Here is a 27,500-nt window from a genome sequence, read left to right on the forward strand (position 1 = left end):
CCGGTCTGGGAATCGAAACCGCGATCCTATGACCGCGAGTCCGCTGCCTTAACCACTGGGCCATTGCGCCTCCACTCTCATATACATTACTATGGTTCCTGAACCAGTCCTTTCATTGCTATGGCCCTTGGGAGTCTCATCTATGTCATTACAATCCTGAAGTGTCTCACCTCCATTGCGATTGTCCTTGACCTTCTTATCTACAATGCTATGACCCTTGCGTCTCTTATCGTCTCTATATTGTTATCGTCCTGGAAGCACTCATCCATAGCGCTGTAACCCTCGAGTCACTCATGCATACACACACTCATGCACACACAGACGCATGCACGCATGCACTCGTGATATCTGTTGTAGCCAGTCGCATTCGAAAGTTAATGGGTTGCATTAGTGCAAATGTTAGTGATGGTGGGCGGGTATTGTTGGTGTTGCTGTAGTCTGCTGTTTCTCGAAAATCAAGGTAAGTGGCTTTGTGCTGTGAGTAGGGCGTGTGAACATACGTGGGCTGTGGTTAGCTTGGAAGCAAGGTGACTTGCTCAACGATCTTAGGTCGCTTCATTAAGATGTGGCCGCCATTTGTGAAACAAGAATTTCCGGAAGGTATGCTCTAGCATGAATTTTCAAAGACTATGAGATATTCTCATCTTGTGGTCTTTTGGAACTGAGTGGCGGTGTAGCAGCGCTATCTCGAGAATCCTAAGATCTTCAAGTATGGGAAATCTTCTAGGACCCGGATGGTGAGGTGAATGGCGGCGAAGGTGGTGCCTTTGGACTGGTGGCCATTTATGCCCCGACAGGGGCTGGGAGGCCAGATTTTCCAGGCGTCTAGAAACATTTTGTAATCGTCTCACACTTTAATACTAGTGGGAGACTGGAATAGTATTTTGGATGCACGGAAGGACTGTATGGGTCTAGTACATAGTAAAAATGGATGTAAAAGCCTCAAAAACTTGCTCAAAAACGTTCAGTTGCCTGACAATTACCGACTAAATTTACTTGATGTGCCAGTGTGGACATTGAGCTAACACAACGAGTTATCCAGATAATACCTAGATAGAGAATTTGTTAGGTCAGAGGCTAGGGGTAGTGTAGGTTGTCCACAATTTAAATTGGTCAGTTGCTCAGACCACAAACTTGTGATATACGCTATCGATTTAGATAGGACCTATAGACAGTGATCCTGTTATTGGAAATTGAACGCGTCCTTACCGGCACGTAAATGCTACAGGGACCCGATTAGCGAACTAGTCAAGCGGCATTTGATAGGGGAAATTGTCAACAACCAGTGGTGGATCGCCCTGAAGAGGACGATTAGTGTAGAATCGATAGCGTTTAACAAAAGGCTAGGCATAGAATTAGATTAGAGGGAGAACTAGTTAGCTAACTAGAAGAGGAAATTACCAAAGGCATCGCGACCTGACATGCTAGCAATGAGAAAGGCTCTTGGACATTTCTTTAAGGCAAAACACTAGGGCTGCGTTGTCAGAGCTAAGGCCAGTGTTCTCAAACAGGAAGAAACTAAATGGTTAACGTGTGGAGGCTCCGTTTGTGAGGCATGTCTTTCTGCAGCTCGTCTCTTCGACGGAACTGCAGTCCTGGGTGAAGGATAAACCGAGACAAGGCATCTATCACCTAGAATGTCGTCCGGTGCTCAGTCCTCTACCAGTCGGGAAATGGAATCGGCAGGTGTTCCATTTTAGCAATATATAGGAGATTACTGACGCAGAAGTGCCTGAGCGTCGACGAATACGAACTGGCTAGTCTGTTGAAGAAGACTTTCCGATCAGGAACTATCATGATACTTTCCAGATGTCTTTGGCTTGGCACTGCTACTGGAGGTGGGGGGACCACCGGTTCGAGATAAGCTCCACAGACACGGATGTGCTGTCAGACTGGCTTGTCCGAGGTGCGCGCAGAGTAACGAAACCGTTTTGTACGCACTCGTTCGGTGTCCGGGCACGGCTGCTTTGTGGAGCTATGTCGAACATCTGCTGTTGGTGTGGGACAGATCAGTCCATCAGCTGAGTCTATAGTAATGATTGCCCACCGCCTTCCTTTAATCGGACAATCAAGGTAGCTTTCCTTTGTCTGGTGGCGGTGGCAAAAGAAGTTGTCTGGTGGAGAGGTTGAAAGGGCACGAGGACAGAGACATTTGGTAGATCCCTCATCAAGTTTTTCCAGTTTTACTTGAGAAAGGAAGTGAGGGTGAAGAGTGGGGTACTGTCCTCGAATGAATTTGTTGAAAGCTGAGAGAAAGTTGCGAAAATGGCAAAAGTGTAGACCTATGAGTCGGAGAAAAGGAATTGGAGAGGAGACTTGCCCTTAGTGTTCAGGGAGATCTTGGATGGCAGGGTCCCTTGATTACCCCTAGAAGTCCTCCTGTATCAGGAGGTCCACATCACTATCATCCTTTTTTCCTTCTTCTTTTACTGTTGAATACCATGTATATTCCCTTCTTTGTTTTATTGTAAACCGCGTACACTTTCGTCTTCTTAAAAAAAAAAATCATTTCATTATATGTACCTTCACCACTAAAACCACACACACACTTTACGTCTGTCATTGTATTTAACTCCATCACCCTGGTTGCTAATAAAAGAATTCATCACCATCCGCCACCTCTCCTCTCCTCATCATCATTATCATTGTTTATTATTATGGCGGCGAATTGGCAGAAACGTTAGCACGCCGGGCGAAATGCTTAGCAGTATTCCGTCTGCCGCTACGTTCTGAGTTCAAATTTCGCCGAGGTCGACTTTGCCTTTCATCCTTATCGGTGTCGATAAATGAAGTACCAGTTACGCACTGGGGTCGATATCGACTTAATCCGTTTGTCTGTTTTTGTTTGTCCTCCCTGTGTTTAGCCCCTTGTGGGTAGTAAAGAAATAGGTATTTCGTCTGCCGCTACGTTCTGAATTTCAAATTACGCCGAGGTCGACTTTGTTTTTCTCCCTTCCAGGGTCGATAAATTAAATACCAGTTGTAACACTGAGGTCGATGTAATCGACTCATCCCCTTTCACGAAATTGCTGCCCTTGTGACAAAATTTGAAACCATTATTATGATTATTATTGTTGTGCAAGAATGGCCAGTATAAATGGACCAATTCTCAGGTTTCGCCTGTAAGTGAAAAGGGTGTTATAAAAGGAGAAAGGAGCTCTCTACCCCCCTCCTTTTGACCAGGCTCCCGTTTGCTTTTATGGGTTTTTCCACCAGGAACCTTTCGTAACGCCTCCCCCTATTGGGAGTTTTTCGTTGTTATATTATTTGATTGTTACACTGTTTTTACTCGATTTTTTCACAAACGGACAAAACCCTTTGTAACCTTTCGTCCTGTTTTGTCCCTTTATGTTTTCTAATCATGTGTGTCAGCCCTTGTCGCCAATAAAAAGACTTTATTATTATTATTATTATTATTATTATTATTATTATTATTATTATTATTATTATTATTATTATTTTGCTCCTGCCGTTTTAACGCCCTGCTATTACTGAAAAAAATAAGAAAAGGTGGCGTTAAATGATTTAATAAGATATAACAATGGGAGTGCAGGAATTTTGCTTCATTCGCAATCATCTCTACCGACTCCTCATCTTCTAAATAGCTTTTATAAATATCACTTTGTTAATCAAACTATCGAAAATTGGTTTTTGTCCCAAGCAAAAAAAAAAAAGCGATCAGTATCCATAAATAATAGAATAAATGTAAGGGAAACAACTCTTCGGTGTCAAGAGTTATTGTTCTTATCTATCTATTTATTTTTTTATTTATTTTTGTATTGATTTATCTCAAAATATTGGCTTCGATTTCTTTTCGTTTCACCTTTTCATTCTTTATATCTTTCGTTCTACACCCCTGTATTTATACACTCACAAGCACGCACAGACATAAACATACATAGATACAAATATAGAAGTATATAGAAAGCAGAAGATTCGAAAAAAAAAATTCTGTTATTATTTATTCACAGTTCCCAAAACGTTTTTCCACTCTCCCGTTTTGATATGTAATTTCTCTACAAATACTATTTTCCAGTATTTTTCAACTCTTGTACATGCCTCACACAAATATAACATCTTCATACGATTTTAGAGTGCTGAGATAAGCAAATGCGATTCATGAGGAAACAGCTTGGATCATAAACCTTACATACATACATTATGGCTGCCCCCTCGTTATCGAGTATGGCCATTGCACGAAGCTTTATCAATGTTGTTATCGTGCAATGCCTGTGCAAGAAGATTTTTTTTTAAAGTGAGGAAAGCCTGTGCACTGAGTCAATCCTGCACACTAAGCAACAGCAGCCATAATCCGAAAAGAAGAACAAGTCAACATCATCGGTAACCACTGAGCTGCAGGTTTTATGTCGGAATTATCCCAGTTACTTGAGTTACCTTCTCCTAGAAGGATGCCCTAACAAAGGCTGGGAGTCCTTCACTCTCAATGGTTTAACCGCGCAATCGGGTATTCAGTTCGATTATTTCTATATCCCCGCGCATGATACAGACTTAAGACATTTATTGGATGGCCGTTGACTCTCAAGAGTTCCTCCGCCCTTTGACGGGTTTTGTTTTTCATCCCGCAAGGTGTCCAATAAACACCCTCTTCACCAAGCAAGCTTGGTGGGGTTGCCGGTTTAGTCGCCGACGACCCGACCATGCAACAGGTTGTACTGGGTTACATGTTACCAGTAGCACTCGAAAGTGTACATACATACATACATACATACATACATACATACATACATACATACGTTTTCCCGTTCTGACTTCAAATTCTACCGAGGTAAACTTCAATCCTTTTGAGGTCAACAAAATAAGTACCACATTTCTATATTTAAGAGATGAGGAATTATGTACATTATTATGTAAATAATGTAAATAGTGTAAATAATGTAAATAAGTACGGTTTGAGCATTTGGGTCGATGTAATCGGCTTACGCCCTTACTCCGAAATTGCTGGCCTTGTACCAAAATTTTGAAATCAATATTACTGTGATATGGTTTTGCCAGGTGCCCTCAGCCAATGATCTGCGTGAATAGTTTTAGTGGTGGTGGTTATCCAGTCTCTAGTTGAATTTCTTTTCCTAGAGAAATTTGTTTACAAATCTGCACATGTGCTTACCAGCCACATGATTCCGGGTTCAGTCCCACTGCGTGGAACCTTGGGCAAGTATCTTCTGCTATTGCCTCGGGCCGACCAAAGCCTTGTGAGTGGATTTGATAGACAGAAACTGAAAGAAGCCCGTCGTATATATATATGTGTGTTTGTGTGTGTGTGTGAGTGCTTGTTCCCCTACCATCGCTTGACAGCCGATGCCGGTGTGTTTATGTCCCCGTTACTTAGCAGTTCGGCAAAAGAGACCGATAGAATAAGTACTAGGCTTACAAAGAATAAGTCCTGGTGTCGATTTGTTCGACTAAATGCAGTGCTCCAGCATGGCCGCAGTCAAATGTCTGAAACAAATAAAAGAATAAAAGAAAGGAAGAATATTGACGCATTGAATCAATAAGTTATATTTCTCTGCCAAACTAAACGACATCTCATTGACCTTCTGGTATATGAGATTACAGTTTCAGCAAAGCTTTCACTTATAGGGGTGTATTTAATTTGACTCTCATTCAGTTTGTAGCTGTATTCAAATAAGGTGTTAATTCTGTCTTTGGATGAAGACGAATGAGTATGCTATATGCATCTAGTTTTTAATGTATTTTCAGTGGGTTCTATGTAATTCTTTTACTCATCATCTTCAGATATCTTTCTTCATTGTGAGACATGTGCCGCTAAGTCGTCAGATGTGGAGTTGCTGTAATTGTATTCTACCAGATCGGTTGCAGTGTTTCTATTTCCAGAACCTAGTTAAGGGTTGGATTTATGAGATGCGATGTTATCCAAGCAATCCTAAAATTGAAATAATGTAAAAGTTAGCTACAGTTTCATTTCTAAAATCAAAATTCTGTGTGTGCATACGTGTGTGGTAGCGGCGGCGGTGATGATGGTGGTGGTGGTGGGTGTGTATAGTTTGTATTAGGTAAATGAAATTACATATCGCCGCTAGATCACTCGTTCAATTAATCCTTGATTCGCCTGCACACATCAGGAAAAAATATAAAGTACTGTTTTCATTGATATTTTTGTAATTAATGTATTTAGAATACAACGGTGTTGGTTTGTATATGTACTTGAGTGTGTGTGAGAGAGAGAGAGAAAGAGAGAGAGGGAGAGAAAGAGAAAGAAAGAAAGATAGAAGGAGAGATTCAGTTAGTATTTTATATTTTATCACCCTAAAATTGCTATGTATCGACGTAAGCATGGCTACGAATATAGCTAGCTCGTTTATATTCGTGACTATGCATATGTGCATGTATGTATGTGTGTGTGCGTGTAAACACATACATAAATATACGTGTGTATATGTATATGCATATATTTGTATATATACATACGTACATATATACATATATATATATGCATATACATATACCATACACACACACACACACCACACACACACACACATATTATATATATATATATATATAATATATATATATATATACATATGTATGTATGTATACATATATATGTATATACATACATATGTATAAATACTATATTGGTTCTACATCCTCGCGTTGTTGTGTTTTTTGTGCTTTCTTGTTTGGATTAACTATATATATATATATATATCTATATATATATATATAATATATATATATATATATTCAAACACAGACACATACACATATACAAACGCACATGCATGCATACATGCATACATGCATACATACATACATACATACATACATACATATATACATACATACATACATACATACATACATACACTTACATTACATTACATACGCGATCTCAGACAAGGTCAAGCAGAGGTAGATATGTTAATCCATTGAATATTAAACAGTGAAGGGCTGGAGATTGTGAATGAAATTTGAAATCGGAGACGAAAGGACAGAGAGGGCCAAAGAAAAAAGACAATGAGACAGAGGGAGAAGGACACGGAGAAAGAGCGTGAGAAAATGAGAGAGAGAGAGAGAGAGAGAGAGAGAGAGAGAGAGAGAGAAGACTTGAGATGCCTGTTTAAAACTGATAAACGTTGAAACTGAAGGGTTTTTTCTATATTTACGCTGCGTTCAAATGGCAAGCCCTAACATCCAAGGTAAATTAATGTTTTTTTTTTAATTCTTTCTAGTGATCCCTCTTAAAAATGTTTTGCTTTCCCCAAACTTGTATATCGGTTGTCTTATGATTTCTTGGAGTTTAAATTCGATGTTTTACGAAGAAGAATTAATAGTTTACAAATAATACTTAGCGGTTCGGCAAAGGAGACCGATAGAATAAGTACTGGGCTTACAAAGAATAAGTCCCGGGGTCGATTTGCTCGACTAAAGGCGGTGCTCCAGCATGGCCGCAGTCAAATGACTGAAACAAGTAAAAGAGTAAAAGAGTAAAGAGTAATACTATATTTATTTCAGTAGAATTTGGCTAATTTACTACCTTAAATACAGAAAAAAGTGACTAATTAGACGAAGTTACAAATTAGCTGAACAGTTTTGTACAATAAATTTGAAAGATGAGTGATACATTGCAGGAACTGGCATTCTTTGTTTTAGTATTGTAAGTAAAAAATTTCTTATTCTTTACTACAAGTAATAACTTGTCCTATACTTTTCCAGGTGTAATAACTTGTCCTGTACTTTTCCAGGTTTATAATCTTAAGAATATTACTTTTCATGCTCGCATTTTTCCATGCAATACATATATATATATATATATACTTTATTTAAAAGCAGCAGAAATTCAACAAAACCTGTTACTCTGAGTTTCACGTTCCCGTTCGTCGGACAGTTTTTGTTTGCATATTACTCTACCCCTGGTATTTGAGTACTCTTTTTCCACCTTGTTTCACATTTATGTTTTTACTCCGGTATATATATATATATATATATATATATATATTATATATATATATATATATATTATATATATATATGTATATATATTAATATATATATATATATATGTATATATATATATATATATAATTATATATATATAATATATATATATATATTATGTGTGGGTGTGTGTGTGTGATCCTGTTCCCTATCACCCACGAACTTCTACGGATTCTCTACTGACTTTCTACACTTCAGCTGCACCTCTTCTACCTATGGATTACACTGGACTCCTCTCTTAATGACACCCCTCCTTGTGACCTCGTGGGTACCGCTGGCGATTTTTTCCCCTCTGTCTTCATTTCTCGGGATCTTTCCTTCTCCTATGTTTCCGACGAAGAGCTCCGCTCGAAACGTTAAGCCCTCCTTCTTCCCTTCTTTCCTGAGCGTCCAATAATACTTTATTTGTTCACGTCCTCGCGTTGTTGTGTGTTTGTTTTTTTGGTGTTTTGTTGTTTGGATTAACTATATATATATATATATATAATATATATATATATATATATATATATATATAGGTAAAGGGTAAAGACCTCCTTCGGTCATGAATGACCATGGGATTGCACCTAGAAAGTTACCCTCCTAGACACAAGTCCGGGCAAGGTTGTTTATGGAAGGCCAGCAGTCGCCCATGCATATCAGCCTCCCCTCTCCACGCCACCAGTGTATCCAAGGGAAAAAAGACAAAGGTCGATACAGCTTGGCACCATTTATAGATATATATATATATAATATATATATATATATATATATATATATATATATATATATAGATATATAGGTATATATATATATATTATATATATACACACACATATATAATGTATATATATACACACACACACACATATATATATATATATATATATATATATATATATATATATATATATATATATGTATATATATATATATGTATATATATACACACACACATACATACACATATAAATCTATATATACGACGGGCCTCCCAACAGTTACCATCTCTCGAACTCACTCACAAATCATCAGTCGGTCAAGGGCTACAACAGGAGACAATGGCCCGAGGTGCCGCGCAGTTTTATTCACACCGAAACCATGTGGCCGGGAAGCGAACCTCTGAACTACACAGCCATGCTTACGCTTTTATCAATATTATTATGGTTTTCTTTTTTTATTATTGTGATAAAAATCATGAGGTTAAAGGGATTCCGCTTATTTATGTAAAAAAAGGTGAGACATCATCACGTACGACTAATTAGGCCAATCAAAGAATAAACAACTAATAAGGCCAATCAAAGCAGTAAAGTTTCTGATACCAAAAGTGAAACTGATATAATTCGGCGCACGTACAAGAAACACGTGACTTAGACAGGGAGATTAAACAATATACAGTGGAATTCTCGGTTTACGAATGCTTCACGAAAAAATTCGATTTACAAACAATGTTTTTCGACTATAAAACGTCTCGGGTGACAAACGGTGTCTCGAGTAACGAACACGCAGGCCGGCATTAACGGCTGCGACAGGCTGAGGGTATCAGAGGAAGAGTGTCAGTTACTGTATGGCTTTCACTCAGACCACATCCGAATTCGTTGTACTTTCTCTTGAATATCCTATGAAAAAAATAGTATCGGCTTACGAGCGCTTCGTGTGATGAACAGCCTTCAGGAACGAAGTAAATTCGTAAATCGAGATTTCGCTGTACGAAAGTAACTAGTTTTAATGGTATTGCGAAAGTAACTAGTTTTAATGGTATTGCGAAAGGCTTGGTTTGAGGCCCAACATTTCGAGTTCTTTTGCAGGACTTAGAAAAACTGGAAGACCGCTGCAGTAAGTGTGTGAATCTGAGAGGGGAATATGTTGGATAAAATCATTAATTAAATGATCCTCCTGTATTATCTTTTACCTGAAGCTAGGAACTTTTCATTACCCCCTCACATGTTATGGAAACACTAGGTAACACTCGTTTTTGGCGCCTAAAGGGTAAGACCTATTTTGGTGGAGGCACATGGCCTGGTGGTTAGAGGAGCGGACTCGCGCTCGAGGGATCGCGGGTTCGAATCTCAGACCGGGCGATGTGTGTGTTTATGAGCGAAACATCTTAGCTCCACGCGGCTCCGGCAGAAGATAATGGCGAACTTCTGCTGACTCTTTTGCCACAACTTTCTCTCACTCTTTCCTCCTGTATCTTGCAGCTCACCTGCGACGGACCGGCGTCCCGTCCAGGTGGGGAACCTATACGCCAAGGAAACCGGGAAACCGGCCCTTATGAGCCGGGCGTGGCTCGAGAAGGAACAAAGACCTATTTTGGGATCACTGAATTAAATAAACCATCAATTTTGCTAAATCCGCTTTAATTTGGAATAGACAGCATATCCCTTTACAATAAGTTCTTAGGCTTAGGTAAGTATGTACTGTCATAGGGGTCACTTGACCCCTTGATGGGAATATCTCTTCGAAAAATCAAGGAGAACGAAGACAGCTATGGACAACTTCTTCGAAACCTCCAGCTTCTATATCTGGATTACATATTTACATTTATACTGTTATGTAATCATCACAACAAACACGAACAATCAACGTTGCCCATTGTCTCCCTTGATACAAGGACATTCAGTAAGTTTCCCGCCACAACAAATACCTTGTACAACAACGGCAGTCTAATAAAGTATCTCGTATCGTTAACACGTTTTTTCAGTCTCTCTCATTTTCTTAATCTTTCATACTAAGTACTCACTACTTCCTTTAATACTCAATACATTATATATATATAACAACAACATATACCAACGATAATTGGTACAGTTGGTTTTGTGAGTACTAACGATTCTGCCAGCTCGCCCACTGAGTGGCAATAAGCTTGGGTTTTCAGAAAAATAAATCAACCAATAAACTCGTACATTGCAAATACAATCAGTAAGAGGAACAGTTTAAAATGTGAAGTTGTTTCCATTATCTACATTCCAACAATGAGCCTTCTTCAGAGCAAGAATTTAAACAATTAGAAACTAAAGAGAACATTCCAGAATAGATAAACAGTTTACATATAAAATTTATACAGGGATGTTACAAGCCTTATGTATAAATCTCGTCAGTAGGATAAGAATGCACACTGAAAACAGTATGTATGTATATGTATATATATGTATATATATATATATATATATATATATGTGTGTGTGTGTGTGTGTGTGTGTGTGTGTATGTATGTATGTATGTGTGTATATATAAATATATAGATAGATATGTATGTATGTGTGTGTGTGTGTGTATATATATATATGGGTGCAAGAATGGCTGTGGTAAGGAGCTTGCTTCCCAACCACATGATTCGGGTTCAGTCCCACTGCGTGGCACCTTGGGCAAGTATCTTCTACTATAGCCCCGGGCCGACCAAAGGTTGTGAGTAGATCTAGTGGACGGAAACTGAAAGAAGCCCGTCATGTATATATATATATATATACATATGTGTGTGTGTGTTTGTGTTTGTTCCCCCCACTCCTTGACAACCGATGTTGGTATGTTTATGTCCCCGTAATTAGCGGGTCGGCAAAAGAGACCGATAGATAAGTACCAGGCTTACAAAGAATACGTCCTGGGGTAGATTTGTTCGACTGAAGGCGGTGCTCCAGCATGACCGCAGATGAAATGACTGAAGCAAGTAAAGAATAGATTAGATAAATAGATAGATAGATAGATAGATAGACCGATAGATAGCTTAGATAGATAATAGACAGATAGATAGATAGATGGATATATAGATAGATAGATAGATAGATAGATCGTAGATAGATAGATAGATAGATAGATAGTAGATAGATAGATCATGATAGCTAGATAGACAGATAGATTGATAGATAGATAGATAGAAGATAGATATATAGATAGATAGATAGATAGATAGATAGATAGAAGATAGATAGATAGACAGATAGATAGATAGATGGATAGATAGATAGATAGATAGATAGATAGATAGATAGATAGATATGGTCGGTCTCTGGGAATACCCGGGTTTCACATCCATAAAGCGCTTATATATATATTTATACATATTTATATAGAAATATACAAAATATATAATATTAGAAATCAATAATAGTTCAGTTATTGGTATTTCAATCAATAGATTTGTGGGTATTCCATTTCAGATGGCCGGATAACTGAAGAGATGGCGGCGTGGATTTCCACCCCGACATCCGAAACTCGGAGTTTTATCATGGCTACCGAATAATTGTCACAAATTACATTTACTGATAAATTCCTCTATTTACATAATACCGAGGTCTCTTTCATTCACTTGTTGTCTTACCATTTCTATCAAAATTTATATATATATATATATATATATATATATATTGTGTGTGTGTGTGTGTGTTGGAGAGTTGCTGCTGCCTGCTAAACCAAACGCCGAGCAGTTTTAAATAACATAACGAAGTCGGTGAAACTAGATATTTCTTGGACTGCTTCCTTCTGAGGATGTAGAACTTCCTCCTTGTTAGAAGCTTTCTTTATTTTTCCTTTCCTTATTGAACTTCTGTTCTACAAGGCTTCAAGCGAACTATAAGGCTCTCTATATATATATATATATATATATATATAATATTATATATATATATATATATGTACGTACGTACGTATGCATGTATGCATGTATATATATCCATAATATATATATAAAGGGGTTTGTATGATTGTATATAGAGGGATATATATTATTCAAAGGAATTCCAACTTTGTTTTTTATGTTTTATTTTTATTCTTTATAATATTAATGTAGAATATAGAATATATAGTATATATATATCAATACTTCATTTCATTTTACTATATATACTATTTATACTATATATTCTATATTCTACATTAATATTATAAAGAATATAAATAAAACATAAAAAACAAAGTTGAAATTTCTTTGAATAATATATATATAGAGACTGGTAACCACTATAATCTGTAGTGGCGAGCAGTCAACACGTTGTTCTGAGGCTGACCAAAGAATTTTTATTTTTAGATATAAATGGGGTACTTTAATGTACTTATGTTTTTTGCTTCGGCTTTTTCCATGGGCGCATGTAAGTATCTTACTTATATTCTCTCGTAAGCTCTACTGAAGACGAATAAATCTTTTATGAGATTAATTCCGAAATTGATTCAATATAGAGATAACGAAATTTAGATATTCTAACGGTTAGCTTGCCCGACTTCAGTTCAATTTTTCTGTAGCGAGTAGATCACATGTGGAAAATCAGCATATTGGGCGTTTGAATAATCTTCTTTTAGCCCTTTCTTATAAGTTGTATATATATATATATATATATATATATTATTATATTATATATATATATATATATATATATATATATATATATATATATATATATATGTATATATATATGATATATATATATATGTTATATATATATGTATATATATATATAATTATATATTAATGTATATATATATGTATCTATATATGTATATATATATGTATATATATATATATATATATATATATATATATATATATATATACATATATATATATATGCACTATATATAAACAAACGTGTTCGTTTAACTATTTCAATAGATGTACCAAGACCGAAGGATATCGACAAAATAGAGTTTGAAATCATCAAGGAATCTGCGGCTGAATACAGTGAAGAATATGATGGAAACGCGTTGACCGTCAACGGGAATGGAAGCAACCAGCAAGAAGGCGGTGTTGACGTATCGAAACCCAGTAAAGATATCGAAATAGAATATGAAATTGCTAGTAATGAACTGATTTACAAAGTTTGTGACGTTCCACCATTACGTGTTAGCCTGCTCGTGGCTCTACAGGTGATTTTATTGTCCCTTTTATGGTGTGTGTCGGTGTGTGTGTGCGTGTGTTTAAAAAATAGTTCAGAACTAGTCATGAAATATAGAAAACATAAAAGGGGGAAAAATTCCCAGTTGTATTTTCTATTGTAAATTAATCAAATTATTCCAAAATATATTATTCATAACCGGTTTCACTTCGGCAAGATATTCATTATAACGTCCATGTGTATTGGGCTGGCTTTAGGCTTGAGCTCAAATATACTACATAGTGCATCTTCAGTCGATGCCATATATATATAATATATATATATATATTATATATATATATATTTATATCTATATATATATATATATATACTTAGGCGGGTAAAAGTACTTTGACTTAAGTTTCATGATTCGATCCTTCAAGACGATTTCAATATATTCATTATTTGGTCTGAGCTCCTATATCAATAAATAGTGTACCCATTCTATGTCTCACTCACTCCGCAATGCTGAATATGCATGTGTGTATGTATATATGTATGTATACATGCATATATGGGTACAGGACATAAAAAAAAACGTAGACAGAATGAGAAACGAGAACATAAAAAACAAAAACATAGAAAACGAACTTTTTTCGAACAAAAAACAAACAAACAGTGAAACAAAACATGCAACATAAAGAATATTCCCCTTCATCAGTTGTCCCCTGTTTTATCTACTCCATGTATCGAAGGCAAGGACAAGATCGATCTATGCATGTGTGTATGTATGTATCACTTTTTCTTTCTCAGTGGTATGTGTGTGTATTGTTACAGTCGCCGTTGATATTATTTTCACGTGTATGTGTAGGCCTAGACAAGTCTTTTTTTTTTAATAGAAAACTTGTGGTTTCCGCTTTCCATGTCACCGAAATACCAATATTCTTTTCTATTCTAAACACAAGGCCCTAAATTTTTTGGGGGAGGGTGCCAGTCGGTAAGATCGATCCCAGTACGCAACTGGTACTTAATTTATCAACCCCGAAAAGATGGAAGGCAAAGTCGACCTTGACGGAATTTGAACTCAGAACGTAAAGACAGACGAAATACTGCAAAGCATTTCGCCCGGCGTGCTAACGTTTCTGCCAGCTCGCTGCCTTACCGATGTACCAATATTACCAAAGGAAAAGGCTGCTAACACACATCTACCTACCTACCTACCAGCCTACCTGCAAACCTACCTACCTACAAACCTTCATACATACATACATACATACATACATACATACATACATACATACATACATACATATCGCTCGCTGCCCCCTCGTTATCGAGTATGGCCATTGCACACGAAGCTTAACTCTTACTGGTGCTGTGATCGAATGTGACTTTTTGCCAGCTAAAGATCTACAATGTCTTGTACAAAATGGCAACTAAAACCTTTACTGGTAATAGCCGGCTGTAGTTGTAACTGGGCTTCATGTACCTTTGCATGTCGTTAAGTCCTCCTGTCGAATTACACTCTCTTCCACATGCCGACAGATATGATTAGTATGGTGTGTTACACCACCACCAGTGGCCAGGTTGTCGCTCATCTGTCTCGTTTTATGACTACGAAGATGACTCATGAGTCCAGCTTTGAGGCAGGGTCATACATACATACATACATACAAACATGAGCGCGTGCACATTACTCGAATTTAAAACATTCTATGTTTAAAACACCCATCAATTAACTTTATTTTTGCTATATTTTTGGTGTATTTGAAACAGCAATCTCTCTTATCGATATCCAGCAGCTTTACCGTCGGGTTCCTCTTGGCAGATCTTGTGTGCGCTGGCCAAAACGATATGCTCAAAGCCAAGTTAATATGCAGTATTATGTTCGTGTCGGGTTTAACAACTTTTCTTCAGAACAACATTGGTATAAGGTAAGATTCCGTTTATCTTCTATCGTTTATCTTTTACTCGTTTCAGTCATTTGACTGCGGCCATACTAGAGCACTACCTTGAAGGGTTTTTAGTCGAATGAATCGACCCCAGGACTTATTTTGCCGAACCGCTAAGTTACGGAGACGTAAACAGACCAACGTCGGTTGTCAAGCTGTGAAGAGGGTACAAACTCAGACACAAAGATACACACACATAGATACATACACATACATACACATACCCACATACATACACAGACATACATATATATATATGTGTGTGTGTGTGTGTTTTAGGATGTATTGTTTTTCAACCAAACAGAGCCGGCAATTATGTGGACCATTGAAGCATAGAAGGAGAATATTCCGCTAGAGCAGCCATGATGGGAAAATATGATACCTTTTGCCTATGAATCTAAAAAAGTACAGGTGTTGACTCAACCATTCTTTGCAGTGAGCCCCATTTAGTTTCTCTGAATACCATCTGGTTAATTGAGCCTATATACCACGACTTTGGTGAAAATATTTCCCAGTTGCGATCCCCGCAATTGCAGGTAGTATATGAGAGAGACGAGTGTTTAATATTGTGGTTTGTGATGCGTGTGTGTGTGTATGGGTGTGTATATTTATATATATATGTGTAGATATAGGTGTGCGTGTGTTTGCGTGTTTGCATGTATGTGTATTTGTATATATATGTGTATGTATATGTATATATATGTATATATATGTGTATGTATATATATGTATATGTATGTATGTATGTATGTATATATTTATCTAGACAGGAATTCTTCCTAATCTTATTATTTGGGCAATTTGCGGTATGGTGTACAATTGTGTCATTGGTGACATTTTCACAACAATCCAGTTAACTGTTTCGCAGTATTTCTCAAAGCGAGATTGATAAAGGAGTGTCTGTAATTCGCTGCAGAACAAGTAACCCAAAGGCTTCGCTCGATGAGCATCGGTTTAACCTGATGCTGTGGGAGAAGAAACTTGCTCAAGGTGTTACACATACCGGCGCCCATCTTACACAACCTTGCTCGGCGCAATATATGGCAATATTTATTTATTATTAAGGCAGTCAGCCGACAGAATCATTAGCATGCCGGACATAATGTTTTGTGGCATTTCGTCCGTCTTAACATTTTGTGCTCAAATATCGCGTAGATCGATTTTGCCTTTCATTCTTTCAGCATCGATAAATTAAGTACCAGCTGAATACTGGGGTCGATATAATCGTCTTACATCCTCCTCCAAAATTGCTGGCCTTGTGCCAAAATTGGAAACCATTATTATTATTATTATTTCGGTGAATGCGGCGAGATAGCAGAATCGTTAGCATGTCGGACAAAATGATTAGCGGCATTTCGTCCGTTTTTAGATTCTAAGTTCAAATTTCGCCGAAGTCGTCTTCGCTTTTCATTCCTTCAGAGTCGATAAAATAGATACCAGTTGCGCATTGGGATGGATGTAATCGACTTAATCCTTCTTTCGAAGTTACTATCTTTGCACCAACATTTGAAACCAATATGTATTTATATAATTTTTTTGCTTTAAATTTCAGGCTCCCATTATACCAGGGCCCAACTATTGAATATATACTTCCGTTGCTGGCACTGAAGGATTCTATGGAATGGAATTGTGAAAGAATTATTGAAGGTAATAAATAAATTTTGGGGAGGGGCGGGGCAGTTGATTAGATAGACCCCAGTACACAATTGGTACTTAATTTATCGACCCCGAAAAGAGGAAAGGCAATGTCGACCACGGAGGATTTTGAACTCAGAACGTAAAGACAAACGAAATACCTATTTCTTTACTACCCACAAGGGGCTAAACACAGAGGGGACAAACAAGGACAGACAAACGGATTAAGTCGATTACATCGACCCCCAGTGCGTGACTGGTACTTAATTTATCGACCCCGAAAGGATGAAATGCAAAGTCGACCTCGGCGAATTTGAACTCAGGACCTAACGACAGACGAATACGGCTACGCATTTCGCCCGGCGTTCTAACGTTTCTGCCAGCTCGCCGCTAATAATATAATAATAATAATAATAATAATAATAATAATAATAATAATAATAATAATAATAATAATAATAACAGCAACAACAACAACAACAACGTTATTTGACAAATCAAATTTGTTTATTTTAGCTCACTGGAATCAGACTTCGACACCGAATGCAACAATGGAAACCGGCGCTCCGGATGAAGTAATTTATGCAAGAATCCAGATGGTAAGTAATTATGTTGCATCGTTATTAAATTACAAGTACAATAAAAGTTAATTAACTGTCGATGCCCAAATATGACTTGTGGATATCAAAAGTTGACTTATTCAAATACGGTAACATCTGGACATTGATTATATTTGGTTTATTGAGAGTCAAATCATAAATAAATGTCTTTATCGTTATAGTCCAAAATATTAATTAGTTTGCAGGCGTGGCTGTGTGGTTAAGAGGATTGCTTCCCAATCATTCGGTCGTGGGTTCAGTCCCGCTACATGGAACTTTTGACAAGCGTCTTCTACTATGACCTCAGGCCAAAGCCTTGGGAATAGATTTGGCAGAGGAAAACTGAAAGAAGCATGTCGTGTGTGTGTGTGTGTGTGTGAGGGTCACCTGCCACTTCTTGACAACCAGCATTGATCTCCGTAGCTTAGCGGTTTGGCAAATGATACCGATAAAATAAGTTTCGGGTTAAAAAAACAAATAAGTGCAGCGGGGTCGATATGTTTGACTAAACCCCTCAAAACGATGCTCCAGCATGGCCGCAGTCAAGTGAGTGAAACAGATGAAAGAAAAATGTCTTCCTCTCCACAAATATTCCTTGATGACAATTCGCTTCATTTACTTCGCTTGGCAAAGACTTACCACAATAATCCCCGTTAATCCTCTTTTATCTTCCTAATCAAATCTGGATCATTGTTGCTTCCGTGTTTGCCATACTCTTTTTTCTACTCTTTTACTTGTTTCAGTCATTTGACTGCGGCCATGCTGGAGCACCGCCTTTAGTCGAGCAAATCGACCCCGGGTCTTATTCTTTGTAAGCCCAGTACTTATCCTATCGGTCTCTTTTGCCGAACCGCTAAGTGACGGGGACGTAAACACACCACCATCGGTTGTCAAGCAATGCTAGGGGGACAAACACAGACACACAAACACACACTTACATATATATACACATATATATATATACATATATACGACAGGCTTCTTTCAGTTTCCGTCTACCAAATCCACTCACAAGGCATTGGTCGTCCCGGGGCTATAGCAGAAGACATTTGCCCATGATGCCACGCAGCGGGACTGAACCCGGAACCATGTGGTTGGTTAGCAAGCTACTTACCACACAGCCACTCCTGCGCCATAGTCCTCAATTTTTAACTTGTGGTCGACGCAAGGGCGTCATGCTGAGTCCTTCACTTAATGGATTTCAGTAGCAAACATTTCATTAACACTACTTTTACGAAGGGAAAACCCGTTCTCATTGTCTCAACTCAATCAAACTTCTAAAACAGAAGTTTAACGCTTATTCAAGAAATCGTTATTATATCACGTCCTTAAGGCGGTGAACCTATACAAAGCAATACAATATTTCCCTTCTCTTTGTTTTCATCCACTCGCATCACCTTACATCAGGGGTGGGCAAACTACGGCCCGCCATAGGTTTTCATGCGGCCCGCCGAGAGCTTTTATGAATCCCAACTTCTGTGCAGATACTTCGTAACTGTTTCAGTTGTACGGTAATTCACAATATTTTCACTTGATCTTTATAAATGAGACCCACCAAGGTTCCAAAGACGCACTGTGCGGCCCGCGATCAAAAAAGTTTGCCCACCCCTGTCTTACATAGTTTGCTTGACACCTCGCCAGCATTATCTCATGTGTAACCCTATGTTTTCTTACAGTTACAGTGTTCCCTGATAATCGTTGGCATCCTCCAGTTTCTGTTGGGTGCAACAGGTCTTGTGGGCATCGTGTTTCGCTATATCGGACCAGTTACGATAACACCGACCCTTTTACTTATTGGATTCTACATTTTTAAAGTGATTGTGAAATTCAGTGAGACCCATTGGGGGATATCCATGGCGTGAGTACAACTCTTCCGTTTCTGCGGAATACTATTGCTTAATTTCACTTTCATATTACTTTTCCTGTTTCGTCTTTCTTTCTTTCTTTCTTTTCTTTCTTTTACTTGTTTCAGTCATTTGACTGCGGCCATGCTGGAGCACCGCCTTTAGTCGAGCAAATCGACCCCAGGACTTATTCTTTGTAAGCCCAGTACTTATTCTATCGGTCTCTTTTGCCGAACCGCTAAGTAACGGGGACATAAACACACCAGCATCGGTTGTCAAGCAATGCTAGGGGGACAAACACACAAACACACACACACATACACACACATATATATATATATATACATATATACGACAGGCTTCTTTCAGTTTCCGTCTACCAAATCCACTCACAAGGCATTGGTCGGCCCGGGGCTATAGCAGAAGACACTTGCCCAAGATGCCACGCAGTGGGACTGAACCCGGAGCCATGTGGTTGGTTAGCAAGATACTTACCACACAGCCACTCCTGCGTCTGTGGATAAGTCTCAAATAGTATTAAAAGATAATCTAATCTAATCTGCATGGTTTAATTTCTATATCCCAAACCAATTCTGCATTCCACTTTTTGTACTTGTGTAATAAAAAAAAACAACAAAAGCAAAAGCAAAACAACAGTATAGCCGTCACTCGCAAACGTGTATGACTTGGCAACGTGTCCCATGGTTTGGCTAATTATGTTTAAGTGCCCTGTATACAGGTGGAGGCACCTCGGTTTTCCACTCGTGATCCAGTGAAACAACCAGGATGTGATAGCTGAGGGTGGGGATGGACCAGCACCCAGCTGGTATTCCTTTTTAACTCTCTTGACTGGAACAACATGAAACGAAGTACCCTGTTCAAGGACACAACGAGCAGCTCGATACAGGAATCGAACTCATAATTCTATGATCGTGGGACCAACACACCAACCACATGGTCACGCGCTTTCGTATATCATATGATAAAAGTAGAAACTATTGGACTGATCCCATGTTATAAGGAACCGGTTATGAGAGTAGCCGGAATATAGTTGGCAAAGATATTAGAATGTTGGACAGAATGCCTTGCAGTATTTGTCCAGACTCTGCGCTCTGGGTTCAAATCCCATCAGTTCAAGGTATGGATTCCTGGAATTACAAGAAGTTCAGTCATGATGCTTAGTAATATCTGTTCTGACCTTTTGCATTCTGGCAGAACTGTTGCAATGACACCGACGCCAAAATCTATCGGCTTGTGTCAGCAGCCATTCCGTGTATAAACTCTGATGATGTGATGTGATAACGAGAGGCTTGCATGCATAAGAAACTGCTAGCATTTCTAAAAACAAAAGTCTTGCCTAAGCCTGTACATTCACACATTGACGCATGTTTAACAATAACCGACGAAGACTATATATATTGTAGCGGAGGCGCAATGGCCCAGTGGTTAGGGCAGCGGACTCGCGGTCATAGGATCGCGGTTTCGATTCCCAGACCGGGCGTTGTGAATATTTATTGAGCGAAAACACCTAAAGCTCCACGAGGCTCCGGCAGGGATGGTGGTGATCCCTGCTGTACTCTTTCACCACAACTTTCTCTCACTCTTACTTCCTGTTTCTGTTGTACCTGTATTTCAAAGGGCCGGCCTTGTCACTCTCTGTGTCACGCTGAATATCCCCGAGAACTACGTTAAGGGTACACGTGTCTGTGGAGTGCTCAGCCACTTACACGTTAATTTCACGAGCAGGCTGTTCCGTTGATTCGGATCAACCGGAACCCTCATCGTCGTAACCGACGGAGTGCTTCCCCCTATATTGTAGCACGTGTCAACTGTTCTTAAATAATTATGGTTTGAATTTTCTTGTCTTCAGAAATTATTTATTTGAATTTCAGAACTTCAAGTATGTCTGTGATTCTGTCAATGTATCTTGCCAAATATAAGATACCAGTTCCAGCTTGGACTCCTAAAAAAGGCTTCCATACAATACGTACCTCGCTGCATGCCACATTTTCAGTAAGTATCCGTCGTCCTATTCGTCCTTATGAAGTAACACGAATAAACACACATACACACACACAGTGATAAACACGCAGACACACACACACAACCACACTATACATGTATTTCTATAAAACAACATATCAACACACACGTGCACGTAATACATACATACATACATACATACATACATACATACATACATACATACATACATACATACATACATGTGTGTGTGTGTGTGTGTGTGTATAAGAGGTAGCCATTTATGTATAATACTTGATGTAAATACATCGTTGACAGGCAAATTAAAAAATCCGTAGAAGTAATATTAAAAAAAATAGCAATCTACGAATCATATTTAATATGCCATCACTGAAAGGAAAATTTAGAATGGTATTCATCAGGAGACAATATCTCTTATAAGCGTGTTGTGTTTAGAATACAATGTGTGTGTGTGTGTATTTAGATACACATACGCACATGTACACACACGCGCGTACACATGAACACACGCAACACATACATGCATACATACATATATACATAATACATACAAACATACATACATACATACACACACACGTACATACATACATACATACATACATACATACAAGAAAATAAGGAGAAATGCAAGTTTATATTAAAAGTTCCTACACGCGTTTTGCCATTATGGTTTTTAGGAACCTTGCGACAGAAGTCCCTAATAAATATAGGTGCTCAACCACAACGGGTCCTCAAGGATACAGCAAAATCATCCTTGAAGACCTGTTGTGATCGAGATGGAATACGCGTCTGGAACATTAACCGCAAGGCTCCAAACAACCATGATGGTGAAACACGTGTAAGAACTATAACATAAACCTGTGTTTATCCTTCTTTTTCCTACACTTGTTCCGTAGTTCATAACTAGTAATACCACTCAGTATAGAAGTTGTCTAACCACTTTGCAGAAAACCCACTCGATGATGATAATCTACATGGAGCTCTAAACACATCAGTAAGGATGGAAAATTTACTTGCACACATAATTCCTATTGTGTGTGTGTGTGTGTGTGTGTGCCATTTTCAATGCCACATTTTTATCTTTCATTCATTACTTTTTAATAATAAGTCCATCATCTACTGGCCGGAACTTCGAAGTCACTGTTAACAGTATGTTTGTTTAAGAATAAATTTATATTTCATAAAAGTATAGAGTAACACATCAGATTAATGTAAATTTGTTTTTATCATTACTGGACATAAAAACAAACATTAATTAATTTTATATACATGTGTGTTTGTGCGTGTGTGCATGTATATCCATGTATATATATATATATATATATATTTATATGTGTTTATATATAAATATATATTTATGTGTGTGTGTTTGTGTGTGTGTGTGTGTGTGTTGTGTGTGTGTGTATGTGTGTGTGTGTGTGTGTGTGTGTGGTGTGTGTGTGTGTGTGTATGTGTATCAGTATTTATTATCAAATACCGTTCGATTTAAATTAAATCTGTCTACTTTGACTGAAGATTCCATTTTGAAAAGTACGGTAAATTTTACAAAATGTATTGAACATTTTTTTTCACTCAGAACAACGAACCAAACGCTTGATTAATTATATAATAACACTTTTTGATTTCCGGACACTATTTATTTTGCGAGAGGCCAATCCCCCTCCCGCTCATCCGAACCGCTTCTTTTTTTTTTGTTTGTTTTTTACTTGATTATTGGAAATATCGCAACCAAATTTCACAGCCCATGTGCAAATTTCACAGCCCATGTGCAAATCTTTGAATTATAATTTGATCTTTTTTTATAAATTCAAAGTAATTTATAAAATGGAAATCTGCCACCGCGCCACATATCTCACCATCAAATTATATGGCTTTAAGCAAATTTTCTATTATATAGTCTACTTTGGAAGTATACTTTCGCTATCATGGGTAAACAGTGATTTTAATATTATATAAATCTTACATATTAAAACATGCTCATGTGTCTGGGAAGATTTTAAGTATAAATTGATTTCAAAAAAATGTTCGGGTAAACGGCGGGAGGAATAACATTTGGGTGTGAGTGAATAGTGTGAGTAAAATTTTCAAGCTTCCAAGGGAAATAACCCATTCCCTCCTGGAAATAACCACCAAGGGAATAACACATTCCTTTTCAGTATGCTTATTTCTTAGTATTTGAACTATTTTAGTTATTGGACAGAAGATTGTGGATGCGTATGCATGTCACTACTTGGCGTCTATCGACCTCGTAACTTTAGTCTTCTTTACCATCCGTTTTATTACTACTTAACAATTTCGGCGTTCCTCTAGTGACTTTAACCCCTTATGTTAACTCAATCCGTTTCTCTCTTTCACTCTCCCGCTCTCCATATCTTTCTTTTACTCTCTCTCCTACACACACCACACACACACACACACAACACACACACTTCTATGTCTCTAACATGTAAATCGTGACCGAACATGTCAACTATTCAACGAGCATCACCAACATTTATATCGGCTGGTTTTATAGAGATGATTTCGCTCCCTTCAACAGAAGCAACGTGAATATAATTAAGCCGACCTTCGCTTTCATTGGTTACGAGGTCACTTTCATTTTATATATAATTCATGGATATAGGTTTTGTTTTATCTTCGTTTGTCTATGTGTGTGTATGGCGGTCGGGGATGTATTCAAGTACTTATATATGAATATTTGGTGTATGCTAGGTGTAAATATTTTGATAGACGTATACAAACCAGTATATGTGTGTTGGTGTGGAACGTATTTATTGGTATGTATATAAACCTGTAATTGTTTTGCATGTATGTATGTATGTATATATATATATATATATAATTATATATATATATATATATATATATCTATATATATATATATATATATATTGGAAGGTTTGGAGATGATGTACTTTAGTTTGATTTGAAAACCCCACTAGAATGGGAAAGCGCTATTGATCTAAGTGATATGATATATATATATAAAAAATGTAAAATATAAATAAATATCTGTAAATATAAACCATCCGATCTTCTGATTACCTCATTTCTTCTAATAATATATATATATATATATATATATATATACTCGAGTAAGCACATAAATGTGAAACGAGGTGGGAAAAAATAGTACTCGAATACCGGAGGTAGAGCAATATGCTTTATTATTAAAGCTGCAAAAACATCACAAAAATATCACAAAAAACTGCAACTCAGAGTTTCACATTCCCGTTCATCGGGCAGTTGTGATCTGCCCGACGAACGGGAATGTGAAACTCTGAGTAGCTGACTACTGACGCACAAATGCATCCTGATGCCACGAACAAGGGAGCTAATGCCCCCACTCAGCCTTAAATGGTACCTGCAGGCCATGGTTTCTGAGTTATTCCCCTTCATCGGCACAGGATAACCGTTGGCTCGAGATGGCAGCATGAGGTCTTGTTCGAGGTATGTATTTTTAAAGTGATACACAGTCACTGATCTCATAAAGAGGAAAACGTTTAGTTTTAAATCTCTGAGCGAGAAGTAAGTAGTAACAATACTACAGAGTAAAATCTATTTGCCAGTGTAAATTCTCAGTCCTTTTTAGGACGATGTTACTACCTTTTTTAGGCCCCAGGGAAACATCTTTTCTAACTGATGCACAACTGCATCCTGATAGCTCGAAAAGGGAGCTAATGTCTCCACTCAGACTTAAACGGTAACTGATGAGAGTGTCTTTTAGCCCAGCGTCTGAAACTGAGTATTATGACAACTAACTAATTGCTATATATATATATATATATATAAAGTTAATCCAAACAAGAAAGCACAAAAAAACACAACAACGCGAGGACGTGGAACAAATATAGTATTATTGGACGCTCAGGAAAGAAGGAGGGTTTAACGTTTCGAGCGGAGCTCTTCGTCGGAAACATAGGAGAAGGAAAGATCCAGTGAAGGGAAGACAGAGGAAAAAAAATCGCCAACGGTACACACGCGGTCACATTTTGAATATATATGTATGTATGTATGTATGTATGTATACATATCCAAAGTTAGGGAATGGAGTAGATAAAATTTAGACTACATATGTTTCATAGCTAGGGTCATAGGTTTTATATCAGAGTGTCCTTCTAGGCAGGATGACGATTATGGCTAACGAGCCCCATCTGCTCGGAGTGGCTTGGTTATACTGCGCCAGATACCTGCAATCGTCCTCTCTTGTTGGTTTAGATACAGGTGGTACCACAAAGAGGTCGACGTAGGACTCGGGGGTTGTGTCATTCTTTGGAAGTCCTAGCCCTGTACGGTGCTCACCCAACCAGAATCCGGTGACTATGTGGACCCCCATATATGCATGTACGTATTGTTTGATCGTGTTGTTGTTACTGCTGTTGTTTTGCCCATGTCAGCCCCAAACAAGCAGATCCATGATCAAAGAACGGAACAATCATCATTTTTTTTTCGGGCATTAATTATCATCTAAAACAACATTATCCATCGTGTTTCACTTTCAGTTCAGTAAGATGTAATTTGAGGAAAATTTCGCTGCTATTTCCAAACATTTCGAGCGATCACATAGAGGCTTTGAAATACTTTTTCTTCTTCATCCATCAGAAAATCTAACAAGTAAAATCAATTATTCTATTCAACGCAATTATCTCCATTATCTGAAAATTTTCCAGAAAAAAATTCAAAGCAAACAGAGAAAAAAACCCAGAAATTTCCACATGTTCCGCAACACAAAAAATAACACTCATTCGCAGGAATTTATCAGAAACTAGCAGTATCGCCCGGCGTTGCTCGGGCTTGTAAGGGAAATAACTATATAAGCATTTTTAGAGAGTTACTTCCCTTATAGATGCCAATTCGGGCTTTCTTTGCCATTTCTGTTTTGGTGTCTTCAAGCCATGAAGTCGTTGTTCTAAAAGAACGCTGGTCTCCTTGACAACGCTTTACGACGTTCATTTCCTTACACTCCCTTCCCCACAGCTTCACGAGGGAGGGAAGAAGGGGGAGAAGCAAACACAGGTGCAGGTGTTTGAGCGTGGACGCCAACTCTGCCGCCATCGACACACGAAAAAATATGCATTAAAATGGAATAAAAAATGATGTTAAATTATTTTTAAAATCGTAGACTCATCGTAGACGCGCGCTAATAGCCAGGCGGGCTCGATATTAATCACGACTATAAGATACCCGAATTTGGTTAAACTGCACCGCAAAATGTGGGAGGAGTTAGGAATCTAAATCGAAGGGGACAGACACTCACACAACTACAGTTTTATATATATAGATGACCAAAAAATGTTGCAATGTTTATTTTCAGATGTTAATCGGAATTATTTTTGGTTGGGTGATATGCGGCATACTTACAAACGCTGGTCTGCTCACTGACGACAAGAATGATAAACAGTTTAATGCACGGACGGACTCTAAATTATACGTTCTTGGGGCTTCAGACTGGTTTTTCTTCCCCTATCCTGGTAAGACTTTACCTTTCATTGGCATTTACTATTTGTACTTAAATGTGTGTGTGTGTGTGTGTGTGTGTACGTGTGTGTGTGTGTGTGTGTGTGTGTGTGTGTATGCGTGTGTTTCTATATGATTAATATATAGTCAATTGATGTATACTGGAACCAAAATATATCTTCATTGACTATATATTAATCAAGGTATCGAAACCACAATAATATCCATTAGGCAGCTGAGGAT

The 27,500-nt window shown here is 37.9% G+C and overlaps 1 protein-coding gene across 2 annotated transcripts in view; it reads left to right on the top strand.

Annotated features, from left to right (window-relative positions):
* The first annotated feature begins 7,023 nt into the window (after positions 1–7,023).
* LOC115223304 (solute carrier family 23 member 2-like) overlaps positions 7,024–27,500 on the top strand; it is a 34,757-nt gene continuing 14,280 nt past the window's right edge. The window contains exons 1-8 of one of the 2 annotated variants that reach the window (XM_029793814.2): positions 7,024–7,181; positions 13,562–13,815; positions 15,540–15,697; positions 17,268–17,362; positions 17,867–17,949; positions 19,626–19,807; positions 21,686–21,806; positions 27,115–27,271. In XM_029793814.2, coding sequence (XP_029649674.1) covers positions 7,160–7,181; positions 13,562–13,815; positions 15,540–15,697; positions 17,268–17,362; positions 17,867–17,949; positions 19,626–19,807; positions 21,686–21,806; positions 27,115–27,271 — 1,072 coding nt within the window. In that variant the 5' untranslated portion in view covers positions 7,024–7,159. The remainder of the gene's footprint in view (positions 7,182–13,561; positions 13,816–15,539; positions 15,698–17,267; positions 17,363–17,866; positions 17,950–19,625; positions 19,808–21,685; positions 21,807–27,114; positions 27,272–27,500) is intronic. The other variant, XM_029793815.2, reaches the window with a different exon arrangement.

This window comes from Octopus sinensis, linkage group LG22, assembly GCF_006345805.1.
Source record: "Octopus sinensis linkage group LG22, ASM634580v1, whole genome shotgun sequence".
NCBI classification, from domain to species: domain Eukaryota; kingdom Metazoa; phylum Mollusca; class Cephalopoda; order Octopoda; family Octopodidae; genus Octopus; species Octopus sinensis.